Here is a 21,991-nt window from a genome sequence, read left to right as displayed (position 1 = left end):
CTTATTTGAAGAGAAGCTCACATCGACGACCTTTCCGGGACGCAAACAGGTTAATCACCATGTCATTGAAGTCCGGTGATTTTTGCATAAAGTCCCAAAGGCTCGAATAGTTCCTACCAGTGGCTAGTCACAAGCAGTGTTGGCTGTTCTTTGAGGAATAATCCGAACAAAAAATATCCAGCAACAATGTAAAAAGTTGAATCATTCTGATTTTTTAATATTCAATTTGCTAGATCGATAAGCTAAATTTGAAGAATATTCAGGGATTCATTTAACTGAGTATTTCCCGTCATTTAGCTACCGTTGTTAAAAGCTTTGAGGGATAGGTCCAAAATCACCTCTTATTATAACCAACAAAATAAGCCTTCAATATATCATCACTATATTAGATTGACTGACAGCTATTTGACAATACTAGCTAGCTAATGTTGGTTGACAAATAGTGAAAAGGTAATCTCGCTAGAGAGCTAGTGATAGCAAATGTCAGCTATTAACTAGCTACCTATCGACAGCCACTCTTTTTTTAGCCACTCTACTTTTGCCGTGATCATGTGATTATTAGAAGAAATGTGCAATGTCAGTTACTTGTATTCTAGATGACAAATATAAAGTCTGATACAGTAAATGATCTAGTTTCCCCGGACTTTCTCGGATGCTCCTCAATAGGTTCCGATGGAAAACGGCATTCAAATTAACTGGCATGTGACTGCCTGAGATTTCCGGGTATTGGACTGAATGAATTTAGCCCAAATGATCAGCAATTCAAGAGGGCGTGCCACGACAAATGTCACTCACTTGACACAGAAGATGAAAGGAAGCTGATGCCACTGTGTTTGGGCTGTAAAAATAAGCCCATTTAGATATATCCTGTGTTTTTCTTGTGACTATTTGGTGCTGTTGCTGCTCTAGGTTCCACCAAAATTAAAAAAAATCTGTTCTGAGGTTTTTTAACAATAATTTTCTCATCTTTATTGTAAAAGATAGGGAGGGCTTAGCCCTGTTAGCCCATTTACACCAGCCGTCCCTGGAGATACTGATTGGTTCAAGTTCACAAAATCTTGTGTCTAGTCACTTCAGCCCCTGTCTGAAATTGACAGTGATAAAAAGTATTTCACAACAACTTCACACCATTTCACAGCTACAAAGAGGTGAGTACTCCTGATGAGAAATTAATTTTTGTCTTTCTTTCTTTCTGACAGGAGAGGAACACCATCTCTCAGAGCTGCGGATTGTGCTGCTGGGGGAGAGATATGCTGGGAAGAGTTCAGCAGGAAACACCATCCTGGGCAGAGAGGAGTTTGTGTCTGGAAGAAGAACTGCACAGTGTGTGAAGAGACAGGGTGAAGTAGCTGGGAGGCAGCTCACTGTGATCGACACACCAGGCTGGTGGACTGATTATTCTGTACAGGACACTCCAGAGCTGGATAAACAGGAGATTGTACGCAGTGTGTCTCTGTGTCCCCCAGGACCCTGTGCTCTCTTCCTGGTCATTAATGTGAGCTCATCATTCACAGAAACATGCAGGAGATCAGTGGAGGAACACCTGGAGCTTCTCAGTGAGAGAGTGTGGAGACACACTATAGTGCTGTTCACCAGGGGAGACTGGCTGGGAGACACAACCATTGAGCAGCACATTGAGACTGAAGGGAAGGCCCTCCAGTGGCTTGTAGAGACATGTGGGAACAGGTATCATGTTCTCAACAATGAGGACAGGGCTGATGGCACTCAGGTCACAGAGCTGCTGGAGAAGATAGAGGAGATGGTAGCCAGAAACAGGGGCAGTCACTTCACTATACAGCAGAGTGAAAGAAGAGGGTTCAGTTTAACACAGTGGTTTCAGAGTGCAAAGGAGAAGGAAAAGAAGAAGCTTGAGGAGGAATGGAGCAGAAGAGAGGAGGAGCTGATAGAGAGGATGTTGAAGGTGGTGGTCGACTCAGAGACAGAGGGATCCACTCTGCCAGTCAGGAAGAGGAGGGGCAGCATGGAGTTTACTCCCCCCTCTAGTGAGTTTGGGTCTTTATCTTTCTATAGATCACATTTCACAACATTTACAATTTAGCCGGACAGGAACAGCTTGATCACCCCTTCCTCACTTTGTACTCATTAAACATAAAAACAAAGATTTTAACTTATTAATTTTTAACTGTGAACATTTTTTTCAATTGTAACTGATAAACACATTTAACATACACTTCCTAATCTGAGTGAAGATGGCTAGCATATATTAGAAATACACTGTAGGCTGTACACTGTAGTACACTGTAGCAGGCATCAGTGTACAGGTGAGATCCTTGTGTTTGCAGAGCAGCTTAAGATCCCTGTGGGGAAATCTGTGAATACAGTACTGTGTTGAACATAGGCTGAAGCACACTTAATGTAATATAAAATCTGAGAAAACGGAGTGTTGTAAATACTCAAAACCATGAATGTGCAATGAATGAACAGAGAGGCCCTCCTACACAATGACTCATTGTCTCAGGGATATTATTTGTCAATTTGTTAGGGAATATATTTGCATAGTGTCTCTGTGAATGCAATATATTATAACTTGCATTGTAACAGGGCTTGTTGTTGCTGTTCTTGTGTTACAGTGAGTAGCAGGACTCCAGCCCCCTCTGAAGCAGGCAGCTCTGTGTGGGATGAAGAATTGGCTCATAAATCGGTCAGAGAGAAGGTGTCATGGTGGCTGAGAAAGATTCAGCCAGAGAGCTCAGCATCATCTGGATATGGAACAGGGAGCTTTGTAATGAGTGAGACAGAGATGTCTGACCTGATGAAACTGGAAGAGGACAGTGATGCTGACACTCTGGAGGGTGACATGGACTAAACGCTGCTTTCCACTGCCACCATGTGGTAGTTTGTATAACTACTACATAACCTGTAGAATACAAAAACGTAAAAACAACATGAACTGAAGCTTTCATTTGTGGATTTGGAAATGAGGCGCTCCCAGCGTTAAGCACCATTCCAGTCTGTAGTCATCAGTATGAAGTGGCTCAACATCAGCCCTGAAAAAAGCCTGTGATGAAGGGAAAATCTACAGGAGCCCAGAAAGGACATCCCAGAAACCACCACAAGCATCTTACAAACTCCCTCAAATGTCTACGAGACCTAAGAGCTCTATATTTATGCTTCCTGAGAAAAAAGTCCCCAGACTGAGTAACTGAAGAGCTCAGATAGCAACACAGTTTCCCTCAGGAGCAGCAGGCAGAGTGAGCTCTCATTCACCTCCAAGCCAGATTCATACTGTGATACTGTGAAAATGATAAAAAATAAAACAAACTGTGTATTAATAGTTTAAGTGAAACACTGGATTTGTAAACTGTGTCACAGTGCCTCCTTTTTCTGTCATCAGAAGGGAAATTTAGAGAATTAATGGGTTTTTTGACCTCATAGATCACATGGTTTAGTTCTGATCAGTGATTTGTCAGCTACATAAGGGTCTGCTTTTACTGAGTTGTCCGACATTTTTTTGTACAGGCATGTTACCTAACTATATTCAGCAACCTAGCAACTGTTCGTCAGGAAGAACATATCCTCATATTCCGCAAATCTGAGATCAGAGACAAGCAAGCCATATGCTATTCAAGAACTACAAAGTTAAAAGAAAAATGCAGTAACTGCTTTCTTCTTTAAAGTCCCAGTTAAGATAGCAACGTGCACTTCATTCAACAGTCTCAGCAATTAGATAGATGTGAAAAATACATGTATTTCTCAAATTCAAAGAAAATATTTTGAGCCATTTTTACGCAACTGTTTTATTGAAGTATATTCAATCTGCATCTAACAACAATTTAAATAAATTCAGTGTTTAAGAATAAAAGTATTTTTCAATAAAAGTAAATGAAAAATGCAGAGTGGCTACTAATTATCAATAATGTTCATACACTGGACACAACACTGAAACCCTGTAACTGTGGAACAACAGTGGACACAAAAATGCATCTCAGTGGATAGCCACAGAATGCATATTAGCTTCCATGATTTGCATGAATCGAAAAAAAAAAATTGGCTGATATTGGTTGGCAAAGATTAAGCTAAGTACATAGATTCCTCTACACCAACAAGCTAGTCTGCATTTACTTCACTTTTTAGAAGGTTTGCTTACCTCTACCTGCTGATGGAAACACACAATCCCTCAATTTCCTCACATATATGGCAGTAATAGTGGGCTCCCTGGTTGCCATTGTGCCACTATGCAAACGCTGCTGTCTCCTGTGGAAGTTTATCATTATTGCCCCACAGCTACAATCACAGCTAGGTGGCGCTGTGGAATCCTGAAGTGTTGAACTAAACCACGATGACACACTTTCTAAACTCAACCCTGACTTTCTCTGCTGGAAGCCATGCATATGATGTGCCAGGTTTACTTGCAGAAAACTCATCCAAAAAAACGTGTCAGTATTTGACATGACCTAGTTCCTATATGCTTATCCACCACCACACACATCACAATTAAATTGTTCACAGTCCAATAAGTTTTACATGTTGTTCATAATTTCTGAGGAATATGTTATAACAAACAAGAATGGAATAGTATATTTTTACATGTTAAGTCTGCTGTTCTTGACCTTATTGGATCCATCCTTCCTCTATTATAAAGTATATAAACAAATTTAGATACTGACCTGAATCAAACTGACTGTTGATGACCATTTATTACTTAAATTGTGAAGTGGAAACCAGACATCATTGAGTGAATACTGTGACTAGAAAAATCAGTGTTTCCCAATTTATTTTTTTAAAAATTACCTACTCATTGAAGCAATGGTACCTATGTAGCCAGCTATAGCAAAAAGCAAATGCATGTACCTCACTGTAGTAAATCAATAGTTCATGTGCCAACTATTTAACCAGGCCTTACAATAACAGGCCTTTATGGGAGACAGTGGGCTGTTTGAATGTTGGATTTTGCTGGACTTTAATTCATACAGTGCAGGAGCAGGGAGCACAGAGCTACTGATGCTGAAAGCAGTGTGTTACCAACTTCTGTGACATCCATCTGAGGACTGAGCAGCTGTGGAGCATCCAGCTGGAGTTTCAGAGCTTCCACACCATCCTGCGAGGTGCTCTCAGGTTCTGGAAGATCCTGTGTGGTGTTCTCCAGTTGCTCCACATCCAGCTGGAGTTTCAGAGTTTCCACACCATCCTGTGAGGTGCTCTCAGGTTCTGGAAGATCCTGTGTGGTGTTTCCCAGTTGCTCCACATGCAGCAGGAGGTTGTCATTTTCAACAACATCCAGCAGGGGGCTCACTATCTCAGAACCATGGTGCTGGTATCACTCCATCTCCATCACATGAGCCCGGCGTTCGACATGCTCTGTCTTTGGTGTTATGTTCTCTTCCTCCTCTCCCAGCAGTGCTGTTGGGCCGGTGTTTAGAGAGGCATTGAGAGCTGAAGAAGGTGCTGACAGCACTGGCCATGTCCTTGTTTCTCACACTCAGGGCCCTCCTCAGAGAGTCAGGGGAGCCCATCTGTCTGAGCAGGTCCCTGTGCAGCGCCACCACCATGCTGGCTGTAGTGGGCCGGCAGTATTGGACCTGCACTGCCTGTGCTGCCTGGTCTCTGGCAGCACTCATCTGTGGGACATCCTGCAGCGCGGTCACCACTGCGCTCACTGCCAACACACTCAGCCGTCTGCTGGGCAGATTCTCACCAGAGTCGCCCTGCTGGTCAGCCATTGTGGCCCGGAGCAGGCCAGTGACCGTCTCCACCACTCCCTCAGACAGACAGGGTGGGCAATAGAGGGGCAGGTGAGTGTGTGTTCTTAGCCTGTACGTGGGGGAGCACTCAGAGTGCTGTGTACTACTCAGTCACTCGTACCTGCAGAGGGGCATCTCAGGGCAGGGGAGGGACCCAGCTCAGGTGTCTTAAAGGTTGGGATGGGGGTAAGAGATGAAGCATCAGCTTTCCTGCTGTCCATGTGTGTCATCATTTTCATAAATTAAATAACATTGCCCTTGTGATTGCATGTACCTGCTCCTTGTCTTTTTGGTGGGTTGTGCAGGAATGGCCTGTAAGGGGGATTGGCCTGTAAGGGAGAGAGGTGCCTGTGGGGCAGCCCACTGTTCTGACACTTGTACTAGTTACCACAGCACTGTATCAGGCTCTCACAGGGGTTCAGAGTCTGACAATGTTAAGGTAAGGTGTTTTTACTAGTCCTTTTTGTGCCTGTGTTAAATTAATGCCTTTTGTAAAACAGTTTAGAGTCATTCATTGCAGAAAGAAGAAAATTCTTTTTTCTCTGAAAATTCTAATTCTGTTTTATAGTAGCATATTTCTCCCCACCTGCATTGACAACATAAAATAGTCAGGGGCTGGGTACCTCTTGTGTTCCCCCTCATTATTTATTTATTAATTTGCTTTTTTAGTTGAAATCCACTATTGCCTGGCCATTTATCAGTTTGATTTTTGTGTTAAGATTGGCAGTATCAGTGGCACCTGCTGACTCAGCCTCAAGCCTCTTTTAATGCAAAATCTCCTAAATCATCACACACTACTGCTGGTCCCAGTAAATCAGCAACCTCTGACCCATGTCCCTCTACATCCACTTTCACTGAATATATTCCCTCTTACTCAGCCTGCTCTAACTGTAATCCCTCTCTGCACTCTTTCCTTTCTGACAGTCCTTGTTCTTTGCCAGTGGACTGTGAGTAATTACTCAGTAAGTTGCATTTACTTTCACTTACTTTTTTCCCCCGGTCAGTAGTGGAGACATACTGTGTTCCACAGTTACCATAAAGGTAAATTCCTGATAAATGGCTCTGTGTGAATTTTACAGGAATCCAAGTCTTTATCAGTGTTCAGCTCTGGTGTTTGAAACAGAGGAGTTTCATTTCTTTCTGCTTTTGCTCATGGTTTCTTCACTCATCATTTGTTTTTCCTCTCCAGTTGCTCGCTTTCCAGCTTCATTCTTGAGTGGTGTAGCATTTGAAATAGTGATCAATGAAGAGCACATCTGGTACTTTAATGAAACCCAAAGCATTAGTTTTACAACCTTTGCATATGTTTTGTAATCTTGGTCACTGTTTTGTTCCACCTCCATGTAATTATGGCTTCATTGAGTCACTTCATTTTCTACAGACTTTAGTAAGCACCTTTATACTTGTACTTACTAGTCTAACATCACTTCATATTACTGTAGAAAGACCATACTCACCTGTACACAGGTACGTCCTGGTCTGACTAATTTAGATTTGTAATACATAAACTATATTTCACATGTGGCCCTAAAGAGTCTTAACAGTGTGAACTATGATAGAGGCACTAAGAAGCTAAGCCATACAATCAAAACAGAAAAAAACTCCCTTGGCTACATTCTCACAGTCAGAGGTGGTAAGAAGTTAAGCCATAAAATTGAACACCAGTTTAATTTATTTATTGCCAAATAAACCAAAGTCCTTAATAAAACCCTTGATCATGAGCATATTATAGCTTTAAAGACATATGCAGACAAATTTGCTCTCATATCAACTGACAGACTCACTGGAACATTCCTTCTATCTATCTGTGGGCTACTGTGGGCGGCTGTGTAGCATAGCAGTTAAGAAGCAGGACTCGTAACAGAAAGGGTGCTGGTTCGATCCCCGCTGGGACGCTGCTGTACCCTTGGGCAAGGTACTTAACACACAATTGCCTCAGTTATAATCCAGCTGTATAAATGGATAACATTGTAAAAGAACTGTAACCTATGCAAGTCACTTTGGATAAAAGTGTCTGCCAAATGAATAAATGTAAATGTACCTAACTGAACTCATCAGTGGCACTTTTGATTAGCTGAGCACACCTTATTTAATCAAGCAGCATGGACAGATAGAGGATATGCAGGACAGAGTGCCTCCAGGAGTAGGGTTGGGAAACAGTGATCTTGGTCACTTTTTTGTTCCATTTCCATATAATTTAGGGCTTCACTGAGTCACTTCATTTTATATAAACTGTGATCACCTGCACAGGTACTTACTGGTCTAACACCACTTCATATTACTGTAGAAAGATTGTATTCACCTGTATGCAGGTACTGACTGGTTTGACTTCATTTGTATTATACAGACCATGCTCACCTGTACACAAGTACTTAATAGTCTGACCACTTTAGATTTATAATATATAAGTTATAGATCATATGTGACCCTACAGAGTCTTAACAGGGTGAACTATGACAGTCAGGGACAATAAGAAGCTGAGCCATAAAATCAAAAACTTTATTGCCAAATAAACTAAAGTCCATTATAAAACCCTTTGCTAGATATCACAATCAGAGACAATTAAGAAGCTAAGCCATGAAAACAAGCACTTTATTGTGAAATAAACTAAAGTCCATTATAAAACCCTTGACCATGAGCATATTATAGCACTAAAGACTTATGCAGATGAACTTGTTCTGATATCACTCACTGGAACATTCAGTAAGCAGCCACAGAAGAGAGCACGACATTGACAAAATAATACAAAATTATTTTGTATTATTTTATATTATTTATTTATATTTCCACGACAAAATAAACAGTTCACACTTTGCTGTGACACTGATAGAGGAGAATATGTGAGCACTGGGCAGAGAAGGAACCCAGAGTCTGCACAGAAACTCTAGGAGAGGTGAGTACAGTCTGTACATTGTGGAGTGAGGTCAGGCCGGTAAGTACCAGTAAGTGAGTATAGTATGTTTAATATGAGGTCAAAACATGGTCTACCTGTGCACAGGTGAATACTGTGTGTAAAATATTTATGTCTGGGGGGTGGGAGGGCTTTAAGGAGGGGGGAATTCAGTGTTAATACAACCCAGTGAACTTGTGTTACCTAACAGAGAAGCTGTTTAAACGGCTTCTTGTTTGGCCATGAAAACAGGAAAGAGGGGACACAGAAAAAAACCCCACTGTAGTAAATCCTTAAGGCTTCATAGAAAATAGCAAATGTTCACAAATAAAAATGAGAGAGACCTCAGATGTAATACTTATAATTTTGACTGTCTGAATAATAAATAAAGTCGAGCAAATGTTGATTGCAACAGGCATATTTTACTGATCTGAATATGTTACTGTGTACACACAGCTACATATTAATTCAAATGAAGGTGACAACAGAAACCAATATCTCTGAGGAAACCACAATGTTTAAATTCATTGAGCTCAGAGTCAGGTTTTCAAGCCATTTCTTCTCTGTCCTGTGTTATTTACACTATGGGGTCACCATTGCAACTCCCATTTTAATGTTGATTTTTTTTTTTTTTTGTTTGAGAAATAATTGTCTTGCACCACCTCAACCTTTGAATATATTTACTGATAAGCAATAATCAGAAAAGCTATAGTGATGGTTAGGGGGGTAAAATATTGGCTCAACATTCTGCCTGATCATTGCACCTTATCCATGGAGCATTTCATGCCAGAAAATGAAAGTACAAAGGATAACTTGATCAGGGGCAACGTCAACAATTCCTCTTCTGAAAACTGCACAAATTATAGCTTTCTTTACTGAAGCATAAGCTCTGTGTTGAGTAACTGAATAATATCTAAGCTCTGTGTTCAGCAGTGCCCAGACTTTGTGATGAACCTTGTCTAAGCTCTGCGTTGAGTACTGTAGTGTGTAGTGAATGAGACCATTTAGTTAAATGACTGCATATTTGTAACAAACTTCAGAGAACTGTTCCTCTCAGCTTTTTAACCTGTATAGGTAAATCTTATGAATATCTGAGTCATGCACACCCACATGCACACTTTCTGTAGACATTAGCAACCGTTCTCTGAAAGTGAATTTCTTATCTTCTTTGAGGAAAAGGCCCATATTGGCAGTCAATGAAAAACAGAAACAAAAACTCATTTTCACTCCCTGCATTCACATTAAGAACACAGGCTCTACCTGAAGAGGCTCCATTTTGTGAGATTGTTTCTGAGCGTTACAGACTTCAGTGCTTTTACAGAGAGCTGCTGCATGCTGGGAAGACTGGGACCAGTGAAAGAGGTGCTGTTTCAGTGAGGTAGGTGTGGAAACTTTCTCTCTCTCTAAACTGCAACACGGAAAAAACAGCTGTAGAGACACACCTCTGTAATCTGATCGCGACTGTATAGGGTGCGACGCTGCTCTGGCATTGCGCAAACTTTTAGCGCCATATATGGAAAGAAATTACTCCATCATGTTTCATATGTGGCAAGATAGCTCTATCTGTCTCTAACAACAGGTGGCAATTTTGGACCAGAGATCGATGTAAAGTTGTTTTTCCTAATTAGTGGTTTAAATTGTGATTGTGTAGCAGGGTAGTAGTGGGCAGCGTCATTTTTAAATATTTGTGTGTATTAAAATGTATCTGTCGGATGCGGCTGTATCGTGGATTTGCATCTTGTCAGGTTGTTCCTCTTCCTGTTTTAAGCGGAGTGATGACGTGATTTTCACACCTGTTACATATTAGTTAATACGACAGGAAACTGAACTTGGCGTCCTTTTAAAAAGGGATCGGAAAATAAGTGAGGTAGAATCAGCTCCAGCAAGCGGGTTGCGGTTATAAATCGCTGCGCGCTGTGGAGTTGGTTCACTCTATGTGCACGTAGTTTTAAAACATTTGTACCTCATTTTAACCTGGATGTTACATTCATTTAAAGGTGGGATTGTTTAGGATACCGTGATTGATGTGGGCTGCTTGACTGGGTTAGTGGCATACTTGTTTTTACCTTACATATTTATTACTTTTTAGCTTGTCTTGGGGAGGTCTGGTCTGGCTGAATGGCGTGGCGGCGTCTGCCTTTTGTATTGCTAACTATTTAGGGTGATATGCTTGTTGTGGGTTGCGGTGGCTGCTAATAGCGTAGCACTGAATATAGCGCAAAGCTTCTTTTGTAGATACTTCCAGTGTGATGCACATTGTCTTTCTGGTTGTCACTTTTTGTGTGGAGATAATTGCACTTAAATTGCAATACACTGGCAGAAACTGCAGGACATCTCAGTATTGTGGACCAGTCCAGACTATTCCCCTCAAAGTTTGTACCCTTGATGTTTTAAATAAACGTTTTAAATTTCAGTCTGGGTCTGTCATCTGTGCATTGTCACTGAGGTGTTTCAACCCTAGTGCAGGTTATCTGCTTTCAGAGCCCTCACCTGTTAACTGAGGGTGGCGTTGGCTAGCTTCCATATTGAACGGCCTGGTTACAGTTGTTCAAAGGCAGTGGCGATGCTGCCAAAGATCAAGGAGGAATTTACCGAGGAAGAGTTAAATGGAAGGACGGTACAGTACCAGTCAAAAGTTTAGACACCCCTGATTGAGATAATGGGAAACATACATTTAAAGATATTTGGATCTAAAGACTTGCACTTAAATTTCTTTGCTTAAAATTTGTTTTTGGCTACTTTGAAGAATTTAAAATATAAGAAAGGTTAGATTTGTTTGAACACTTTTTGGTCACTGCATAATTCCATTTATTTCATAGTGTTGATGTCTTTACTATTATTCTAAAATGTAGAAAATAGTAAAAATAAAGAATAAAGGTTGTATCCATACTTTTGCCTGGTACTGTAAGTATGGAGGCCTGTGAGAGAGATGGTATGATATTCAGAGAATATGTAGGTGGCCTTTTGTCCATTAGATGCTGTAGAAAGTCGTTAATAGAGACTGACAATGCTGGTGATGGAGCCAGTTGGAAGCAAGTCTGTTACTTTAGTCGCAAAGTGGGATGCAAAATTGTTAGTGGTGAAAGTAGAGGGAGGTGGAGGTGAGGAAGGGTTGAGTGGGGAGGAGAGGACAGACAAATAGCCGCCATGGATAATTGGATGCTGCTTGAATTTTGATCTGACTGTAAGAAGCTTTGGCATCAAGGGTCATATTTCTCATCCCCAATCCTTACCTTAACCATTATGAGGTGAAACTCAAAACTGATCCTGGATCAAACGCTAGGGGAAATTTCACCAAGGCCTTGCAATCTCCGAGGTCCCATCTGTCATTGTTTAAACGTTGTTTACACTGTGGGACTTGTTGCGTAAAACAGAAAATTGCATTCATCCTCTTCTGGCTCTTGTATGAGTTCAGGCGATGAGGTGACCTTACTGTTTGAGAAATAAAATTAATGATGAAATCGTGCTCTGAGATTAATGATTATTACTTTTACAAGCAATCATGATTATAATTTTTACCACTTACAGAGATTAGAGAGGACTCTGGCCAAAAAGAGGAACAGAGATTAAAAAAAAATGCAAGATGTAAAATAAGTTGCAGGCTGATATGTGAGAGAATCTGAGCATTGTATTCATGAGTGCAGGGGGTGCAGGTGATGAGATCATTTTTCTCCCCCTGAAAAAGCAAAAGAAATAATCAACAAATACTGTTTTGAAATTGATTATTAATGGTTTACAAGCAGCAATGATTATTGTTATTACAGAAAAAGGAGGGTACTCTGTGAGCAAAGAGGCCAGCAGAGAGGGACAGAGATGGCAGCTGGTGATGTGCCCTCCCTTCACAGTGAGTCCTGTGGTTCTTTCTGATTCAAATAAAACACATCTTAAAATCTTATGAAATTACTACCATTTGTTATTATGAATAATGGTAACACAATTTTTAATTAAATGGAAATGCAAATGCATCACTCAATAAAATGAGTAAGGTGCTTACACTCACCACTGCAAAAACTGTTGTATATATTCATATCTGAACTGTTCAGATTTGAGGTCTGGTCTATAAGGTTTCTGAGCAAAATGTATGTTAACAACTCTGATAAGAAATGAACTGTATTATTTATCTCTGAAAGGGGAGGAACACTGTAACTAAAAATATGTGACTTTAAACCTCCTTGATTTCAACCCACTTGTCCACCTTGAATAAATGTAAATGTAAATGTAATTCACCTTCATTAACTACTCTCCCCTGTAGAGGGCAGCAGTGAGCCAGAGCGGATTGCTGTAGGCAGAGCATCCGATGTGAGACCACATGCAGTGCAGGACACCAGTCTTTGATACACAAACACACATGTAGCCACAAGCACAATGCAGTTATGAGTAAAATATATAGGCCCTACATATTTCTCTAATTGGATTTTTATATTTTATTAGTTGTGTGGGATGAATTTTCATGCACAATAATGAACAGAGCATTTTGTATTTAAGGTATTCTCATACCTTTTTTTAATTACAAATATTTTTCCAATATATTTATTACAATTTTCAAGTACATATGAATTGCATCTCTGTCTTAAAGGCCGCTTTCAGTATTAAATTCAAAATAATTAGCAAATGTTTTTCATATGAAGTATTCCAAAAACCATAAATTTCAATCTCTGCTAACCTTCAGGTTCTCGACTTGAAACCTTACTATATTTACAGTGAAACATGACTGGCATGGTTTTGCAATGACTTGCATAACTCTGATTATGGGGAAAATCATTTTATACTTTGTATTGACAGAGGTGTAAATGTTGATGTCTCAATTCCATCCCTTCAATCAAATACATTCTATGTCATTGTATTTTCTATGAAGTACTTTCATTCAATGCATTTGTATGTATTCTTTGATACTTCCAGTACATGTAAGTTAAATACACGCCGCACTCAGGCTAGATATGTTCATTCAGCTGGAGTATAATTCAGAAAATACTAATGGAACAATATGTGTCTTATGTTCATTTTCTCCTGTAAATTTAGATTCACAGCCATCTTGTTTGAAACTGACATTGCTAATAACTATTTCACCATAACTTCACACCATTTCACAGCTACAAAGAGGGGAATATTCCTGATGAGAAATGATTTTTTTTTTTTTACATTACCTGTGACAGGAGAGGACCACCATCTCTCAGAGCTGAGGATTGTACTGCTGGGGGGGAGATGTGCTGGGAAGAGTTCAGCAGGAAACACCATCCTGGGCAGAGAGGAGTTTGAGCCTGGAATACGAACTGCACAGTGTGTGAAGAGACAGGGTGAAGTAGCTGGGAGGCAGCTCACTGTGATCGACACACCAGGCTGGTGGGACATTTATTATGTGAAGGACACTCCAGAGCTGGATAAACAGGAGATTGTGCGCAGTGTGTCTCTGTGTCCCCCAGGACCCTACGCTCTCTTCCTGGTCATTAATGTGAGCAAATCATTCACAGAGACACACAGGAGATCAGTGGAGGAACACCTGGGGCTTCTGAGTGAGAGAGTGTGGAGACACACTATAGTCCTGTTCACCAGGGGAGACTGGCTGGGAGACACAACCATTGAGCAGCGCATTGAGGCTGAAGGGAAGGCCCTCCAGTGCCTTGTAGAGAAATGTGGGAACAGGTATCATGTTATCAATACTGAGAACAGGGCTGATGGCACTCAGGTCACAGAGCTGCTGGAGAAGATAGAGGAGATGGTGGCAGGACATGGTGGTTGTCACTATGAAATGGACAGAAAGCTCTTACAGGAGGTGGAAGAGAAGAGGAGGGCAGTGGAAGAAAGAGCGAAACAGAGGCTGATGAAGGTGCAGAAACAGAGGAAGGCTCTCAGAGCACGTTTTAAAGGTGGGTTTATTTTCTCGTTCACACATATTTTTTGTTGTACCATCCTGCTGTTATCAAGGTAATAATACAGTAGACTTTTTAAAGATGTGCTTGAGTAGCAATGGGAATGGAATATTGTACAATTCCCTACTTTTGATTATCTTCCTGTTGCTGTTGGGGTTTTCACACAGCTTCTAATGTTTGTCAGCATCAATGTAAGAAGCATGTTCCACATAAAGATTCCCTTTTCCTATAATAAGATGTATCCCATCCCTATGGTGCAGTTGATATTGCATTCTAGCTGTACATTAATTGAATGGATCCCCTAATGGTGGCATGAAAGAGAGTCTTGGCTACCTGGTGCTGTGGCTGCAGTCAATGGGAGGGGTGGGAAAGGGTGTGCTTAAAAATCTATGCCTTCTGATTTGGGGGCTTTTTCCTCTGTACTTGGGGAGAAGACTCACTAGTTCCTCTACGATATTACAATCTCCTGATACTCTGAAATACAGACCTGGACCTGCATTCATTTTCACACTCAGGAAATCTCCTTTTACTTCTCCATGTGGCTGTCCATGATTTAGTGTTTGACCAGCGAAGACTGTTGGATTAACTATTTTTGTTCATTATGAAAGTGGAATTCATAATCGATGTCATAAACCATTGATGAGAGCTATGTTCTGTATTTGTTTCTGTTTCATGATATCTGATTGGGGATTGACCACATTTAGTTCAAATTTTTAAACTCCAGATAAAAAACGGCCCAAGTTGTCAGTGAAATGATTAACAATGTTTATTATTGGTTGGTGTTCATCAGCAGATGTCTTTCGTATTTTTTCATTGTTTTTTCATCCTACATCCACTGTCACATTGTCAGGGTAGATGCTGCAGTGGGCTTCACTCATTTCAGAATTGAAATTCATTATGCATGTTTTCAATGCTATAATATGTTACCTCTGATTTTTGTTTTTAATTTCAAAAAACAAAACCCAACACATTAAACTTACCTCACAATGACATTTTTTCAGTTATTAGACTGAAGGTCATATTATGTTTCAGTTATAAAACTGAAAACCGCCAGCCCTACATACCACACAAACTGTACACACAATTAGGACAAAGCAAGAGCATTTGGAAAGACAAGATCTGCACTGTTCAATGTGAAGGTTATAATTACCCCCCATGACTTCTCTACTATTCCACACCACTCCACACTTACAGAGAGCAGTTCATCTCAGCTGAATGTATATTAATGCTCCTGATTTGTATTATTTCTCTCTGACAGGAGAGGAACATCGTCTCTCAGAGCTGAGGATTGTGCTGCTGGGGTGGGGATGTGCTGGAAAGAGTTCAGCAGGAAACACCATCCTGGGCAGAGAGAAGTTTGAGTCTGGAATAAGAACTGCACAGTGTGTGAAGAGACAGGGTGAAGTAGCTGGGAGGCAGGTCACTGTGATCAACACACCAGGCTGGTGGAGGAATATGTCTATACAGGACACTCCAGAGCTGGATAAACAGGAGATTGTGCGCAGTGTGTCTCTGTGTCCCCCGGGACCCTACGCTCTCTTGCTGGTCATTGATGTGAGCTCATCATTCACAGAGACATGCAGGAGATCAGTGGAGGAACACCTGGAGCTTCTCAGTGAGAGTGTCTGGAGACACACTATAGTCCTGTTCACCTGGGGAGACTGGCTGGGAGACACAACCATTGAGCAGCACATTGAGGCTGAAGGGAAGGCCCTCCAGTGGCTTGTAGAGAAATGTGGGAACAGGTATCATGTTCTCAACAATGAGAACAGGGCTGATGGCACTCAGGTCACAGAGCTGCTGGAGAAGATAGAGGAGATGGTGGCAGGACATGGTGGCTGTCACTATGAAATGGACAGAAAGCTTTTACAGGAGGTGGAAGAGAAGAGGAGGGCAGTGGAAGAAAGAGTGAAACAGAGGCTGATGAAGGTGCAGAAACAGAGGAAGACTCTCAGAGCTCTTTGTAAGGGTGGGTACATTTTCAATTAGATGTATGAAAATATGTTGTATATGCTGCCTTTGAAACATGATTTTCAAATGTGCACTGTAGTTTCACACATGTGTACATATATGTTGACATTATACTTTTCCATTGTGCTCAGTACTAATTTGCAGAGACTTTGGTATCAGGAACATCAACCTTCAGTGTCTATGTCCTACACAGTTACAGTACAGACACTCCAGGGAGGCCCTGCTGTTCACTTTAAATACTCACTGTGTGTAGACCATCCACTTTTGAGAGATGCCCTCTGTGGATCAGGGCCTTGAGGTAGAGATCTGTGTGGACTCTGTCTGTTACAGAGGAATGAACACCACCCCCACGCCCCCACCCGCACTCACTGTCAACTGGGTAGACAGAGAACAGTTGGGGTCACCCCACTCAAGGCGTTCCTGAATACATATCCCAGTTGATTATTTCTGTTGTTATGAATTCAGTGCAGTTTTAGTTAAAATCTGTCAAACTTCATATCTGAATATTCAGTTGAACTTTTAGTTTGTGTTTCTCATCTATATATTCCATGCAATATGCATTTTGTCAAAAGATGTATGATACGAAATGTTCATGGTAACCTGTCACTCATACTCAAAACCCTGACAACGGACACCAGTGTTGCTTGGGCAGTCACTCACACAAATTATGCAAACACACACACACTCCATTATTGGGTCAAATACATACTTTTTTGATAATTGGTATTTGAAGTGACTCTTTTGCTGTATTGCAAGTATTTTCAAACACATCAATGAAAAGGGTATATTGTAATCTTCGTATTAAAATACCTGTTTAAATAACAAATGTATTATCAGTTTATTTCAGGCACTTCTCAAAGCAATATCCATTTCATCTTAAAGGGTTCACTGCTAGTTTCAACATTAGCTTCAGAATGCATGCAAGAAATATTCTCATTCTTTTCACACCACACTAAGTGAAAACTCTGCTCGTTTTCAGATAATCGCTTTGAAACCAGATGTTTTTGAGTGTTCCCTAGGTTCCCTTGGGTCTCCAAGTCTGTCAAAAGCATAATTATCCAGAGAAATATCAGTTTTTATCAAGGGGATGTGACTCGGTACAGGGAACTACAGAAACAAGTAAAAAGAAGAACTAAAGCTTGCTAAGTGTAACTACAAGGACAAAGTTGAGAGCATGCTCGGTACTGGTAATTCACGCCCTGTATAGGAGGGTGTGAAATCTATGATGGGGATGTCCAATTTTGCTTAATGGCAAACCTGATCTTGACCTTTCTAATGAACTGAACACCTTTTATAATCGTTTTAATGTCTATGATTTTAGTGAGAAGTGGTCAGCTTTCAAAAATGCTGCTCCAGGGCAGAACAGTGTACAAGTTGATGTGGGCATGGTCCTGAAATTATTCCGGGGTGTAAAGGTAAGAAAAAGTCCTGGCCCCGATGGCAATGGAGGTCGCATTCTTAACAATTGTTCCGAACAATTAGCGGACATTTTCTGTTTTATCTTTAAGTTGTCACTCCACCTCCATAGGGTTCCTTGTCTTTGGAAGGACTCCATCATTGTACCTGTGCCAAAAAATAATGCTCCAAAGTCACCCAAAGACTACAGGCCTGTGGTGCTTACCTCTCTGGTAATGAAATCACTTGAGAAGATTGTGAAGGATACGCTTCTGAACACAGTGCAGGCAAATTTGGACCTGTTCCAATTTGGATGTAGGTCAGGCAGGGGTGTGGTCGATGCGACGGGCACCCTATTAAATATGATTTTGGCACACTGAGAAGGTGCAAGCACGTTTGTGCGACTGATCTTTATTGATTTCTCCTCAGCTTTTAATTGCATCCAGCCTCATATTTTAGCAGGAAGGGTAGCGAGCATCGTGTCTCTTAGCAGTAATGGTCTTGATCATGGCCCTGTAGCGGCAGATTTCACAGATTGGTGCAAGTCATCCTTCTTAAACATTAATGTGTCTAAAACTAAGGAGATGACAATAGATTTTAGGAAAAATCCTACGGTCACCTCTCCGGTAGGGATCAATGACCAGGCTGTTGAGTTTGTGCAACATTATAAATATATACTGTACTGTAATCGATGATGAACTGACCTTTGAGCTTCAGGTGGATGCTGTGTGTAGGAAAGCCCTTCAGTGTATGTTTTTTTATCGCAAGCTTCGAAGTTTTAATGTTGACAATACTTTTATGAGAAAGTTTAATTCTTGTTTTATTGAATCTGTTTTTACATTCCCCTTTGTCAGCTGGTACGGGTCACTTAATCTAAAAAATAGGAACAGATTGCAGGGTATCGTCAAAGTGTGCAGTAAAATTGCAGGTACGACCCTGAATGAGTTAACTGATCTGTACAAGGTCAGGACTCTGAAGAAGGCCCAGTCAATTCTGGCTGACCCTAGCCACCCCTTGTTCAAGGAGTTCTGCTTGCTTCCGTCTGGCCACGGATACAAACTGCCAATATGCAGTACAAACAGATTTAAGAATTAATTTGTCCCAACTGCCATTGGCCTTATAAATAAATTAATGTGGTTTTTCATGTCATAGTCACCGTCCTTACCCAGCGGGATTTTTTTTTTTTTATTTGTGTTCATTGTTTATTTATTTATTATTGTTCGTCTGATGTTCTCTGATATTGCTGGCGACACAACAAATTGCCCCTTGGGGATAATAATAAAGAATCTTGAATCTTGAATCTTGGCTTTGCAATGACTTGCTTGTGTGGAAATGTGGGGAAAAGTTGTCTTACACCTTACATTTACACAGATTTATAAATGTTGAAGTTATGTTTTCTATTCTATATAAAGCTGTAAGGTATTTCGACAGAGGTTTAGATCCATCGCTGCTATTATGAGTTTTCTTTGGTCCTGTAACTCACTTTTTTTTTCAGTGCAGTTCAACTCAAAAATATTCAAATGATTTTTCAGTATATTTAAAAACGTGCTCCTGATTTCATATGCCCCATTTGATAAGACTGTGTATGAAATGAATTCATAGACAGTTTTTGACAACAGTTTAATTGTTTATTTGATCCAGATCACTTGCACTGGTTTGCTTATGGTAGAAATCAGAAATGCCAGTGGAATGAGTCTCAGATTATAATATTGTGATCTTGTAGATATAAAGCCACAGCTGACCTGGCTCATGGTCATGCTGTTAACCACAACTTCACAACTATTCCACACTACTCCCTACTCACAGAGATCAGCTCTGATTCTTCTTTCATAGGTACTGCTGCTGGTATTGTCTTTTGTTTTCACGCATTTTTCCTGTAAATAGAACTTATGATGGTCACCTTGTGTAAAGCGCTATAAAAATATAAATCGATATTATCACATATAAAGAAAATGTTCTTTTATATATGTAAACCTGTGTTCTCATGACATATCTGAAGTGTGAGCAACTTTGCTATCATTACACACCATTCCACACTGACGCAGAGCAACTCAACTTAGAACTGAATTGATGTTAGTATATCTGATGCAGCATAAATTCTGTTCTTTCTTTCTGACAGAAGAGACACACCATCTCTCAGAGCTGAGGATTGTGCTGCTGGGGGGGAGAAAGAGTGGGAAGAGTTCAGCAGGAAACACCATCCTGGGCAGAGAGGGGTTTGAGTCTGGAAGAAGAACTGCACAGTGTGTGAAGAGACAGGGTGAAGTAGCTGGGAGGCAGCTCACTGTGATCGACACACCAGGCTGGTGGATTAATTATTCTGTGAAGGACACTCCAGAGCTGGATAAACAGGAGATTGTGCGCAGTGTGTCTCTGTGTCCCCCGGGACCCAACGCTCTCTTCCTGGTCATTAATGTGAGCAAATCATTCACAGAGACACACAGGAGAGCAGTGGAGGAACACCTGGAGCTTCTCGGTGAAAGAGTCTGGAGACACACTGTAGTGCTGTTCACCGGAGGAAACTTGCTGGGAGAGACAAGCACTGAGCAGCACATTGAGGCTGAAGGGAAGGCCCTCCAGTGGCTTGTAGAGAAATGTGGGAACAGGTATCATGTTCTCAACAATAAGAACAGGGCTGATGGTACTCAGGTCACAGAGCTGCTGGAGAAGATAGAGGAGATGGTGGCAGGACATGGTGGCTGTCACTATGAAATGGACAGAATGCTCTTACAGGAGGTGGAAGAGAAGAAGAGGGCAGTGGAAGAAAGAGTGAAACAGAGGCTGATGAAGGTGCAGGAACAGGGGAAGGCTCTCAGAGCATTTTTCAAACGTGAGTTTATTTTCTCTTTCACACATATATTTCAATGATTTTTTTTTTTTTGTAAAAGTTTTTTGTTGTACTATGCTGCTGTTATCAAGGTAATATACAGTAGACTTTTTAAAGATGTGCTTGAGTTGCAATGGGAATGGAATATTGTACAATTCCCTACTTTTGATTATCTTCCTGTTGCTGTTGGGGTTTTCCACACAGCTTCTAATGTTTGTCAGCTTCAATGTAAGAAGTATGTTCCACATAGAGGTTCCCCATTTCCTATAATTAGAAGATGTATGCTGTTGCTATGGTGCAGTTGTTATTGCATTCTACCTGTGCATTGATTGAATGGATCCCCTAATGGTGGCATAAATGACAGTCCTGGCTACTTGGTGCTGTAGCTGCAGTTAGTGGGAGGGGTGGGAAAGGGTGCGCTTAAGAAGCAGTGGCTTCTAAATTTGGGGGCTTTTTCCTCTGCACTTGGAGAGAAGACCCACTAGTTTCTCTACTCTATTACAGTCTCCATTTTGATACTCTGAAATACAGACTTGGACCTGCATTCATTTTCACACTCAGGAAATCTCCTTTTACTTCTCCATGTAGCTGTCCATGATTTAGTGTTTGACCAATGAAAACTATTGGATTAACTATTTTTGTTCATTATGAAAGTGGAATTCATAATCGATGTCATAAACCATTGATGAGAGCTATGCTCTGTGTTTGTTTCTGTTTCATGATATCTGATTGGGGATTGAGCACATTTACTTCAGATTTTTAAACTCCAGATAAAAAATGGCCCAAGTTGTCAGTGAAATGATTAACAATGTTTATTATGGGTTGGTGTTCATCAGCAGATGTCTTTCATATTTTATCATTGTTTTTTGAACATACATCCACTGTCACATTGTCAGGACAGATGCTGCAGTGAGCTTCACTCTCCTTTAAGAATTGAAATTCATTATGCATGTTTTCAATGCTATAATATGTTACCTCTGATTGAGTTTTGTTTTTAATTTCAAAAAAAAAAAACCCAACACGTTAAAATTACCTCACAATGACATTTTTTCAGTTATTAGACTGAAGGTCATATTATGTTTCAGTTATAAAACTGAAAACCGCCAGCCCTACATACCACACAAACTGTACACACATTCAGGACAAAGCAAGAGCATTTGGAAAGACAAGATCTGCACTGTTCAATGTGAAGGTTATAATTACCCCCCATGACTTCTCTACTATTCCACACCACTCCACACTTACAGAGCGCAGTTCATCTCAGCTGAATGTATATTAACGATCCTGATTTGTATTATTTCTCTCTGACAGAAGAGGACCACCATCTCTCAGAGCTGAG

The 21,991-nt window shown here is 40.7% G+C and overlaps 2 protein-coding genes across 2 annotated transcripts in view; both read left to right on the top strand.

Moving 5' to 3' along the window:
• LOC118773609 overlaps positions 1-20,585 on the top strand; it is a gene marked incomplete at its 3' end in the record, with an annotated part of 47,044 nt that extends 26,459 nt beyond the window's left edge. Inside the window, exons 6-8 of the mRNA XM_036522622.1 lie at positions 14,363-14,447; positions 15,721-16,428; positions 19,966-20,585. Coding sequence (XP_036378515.1) covers positions 14,363-14,447; positions 15,721-16,428; positions 19,966-20,585 — 1,413 coding nt within the window. The remainder of the gene's footprint in view (positions 1-14,362; positions 14,448-15,720; positions 16,429-19,965) is intronic.
• Positions 1-21,991, top strand: part of LOC118773258 (NACHT, LRR and PYD domains-containing protein 12-like) — a 104,503-nt gene that overhangs the window by 79,480 nt on the left and 3,032 nt on the right. The gene's annotated exons all lie outside the window — the stretch shown is intronic.

This window comes from Megalops cyprinoides, chromosome 2 (genome assembly GCF_013368585.1).
Source record: "Megalops cyprinoides isolate fMegCyp1 chromosome 2, fMegCyp1.pri, whole genome shotgun sequence".
In the NCBI taxonomy this organism is placed as follows: Eukaryota; Metazoa; Chordata; class Actinopteri; order Elopiformes; family Megalopidae; genus Megalops; species Megalops cyprinoides.
Note: the sequence above shows the minus strand (reverse complement) of the source record. Positions and strands in the feature narration are given on the sequence as shown.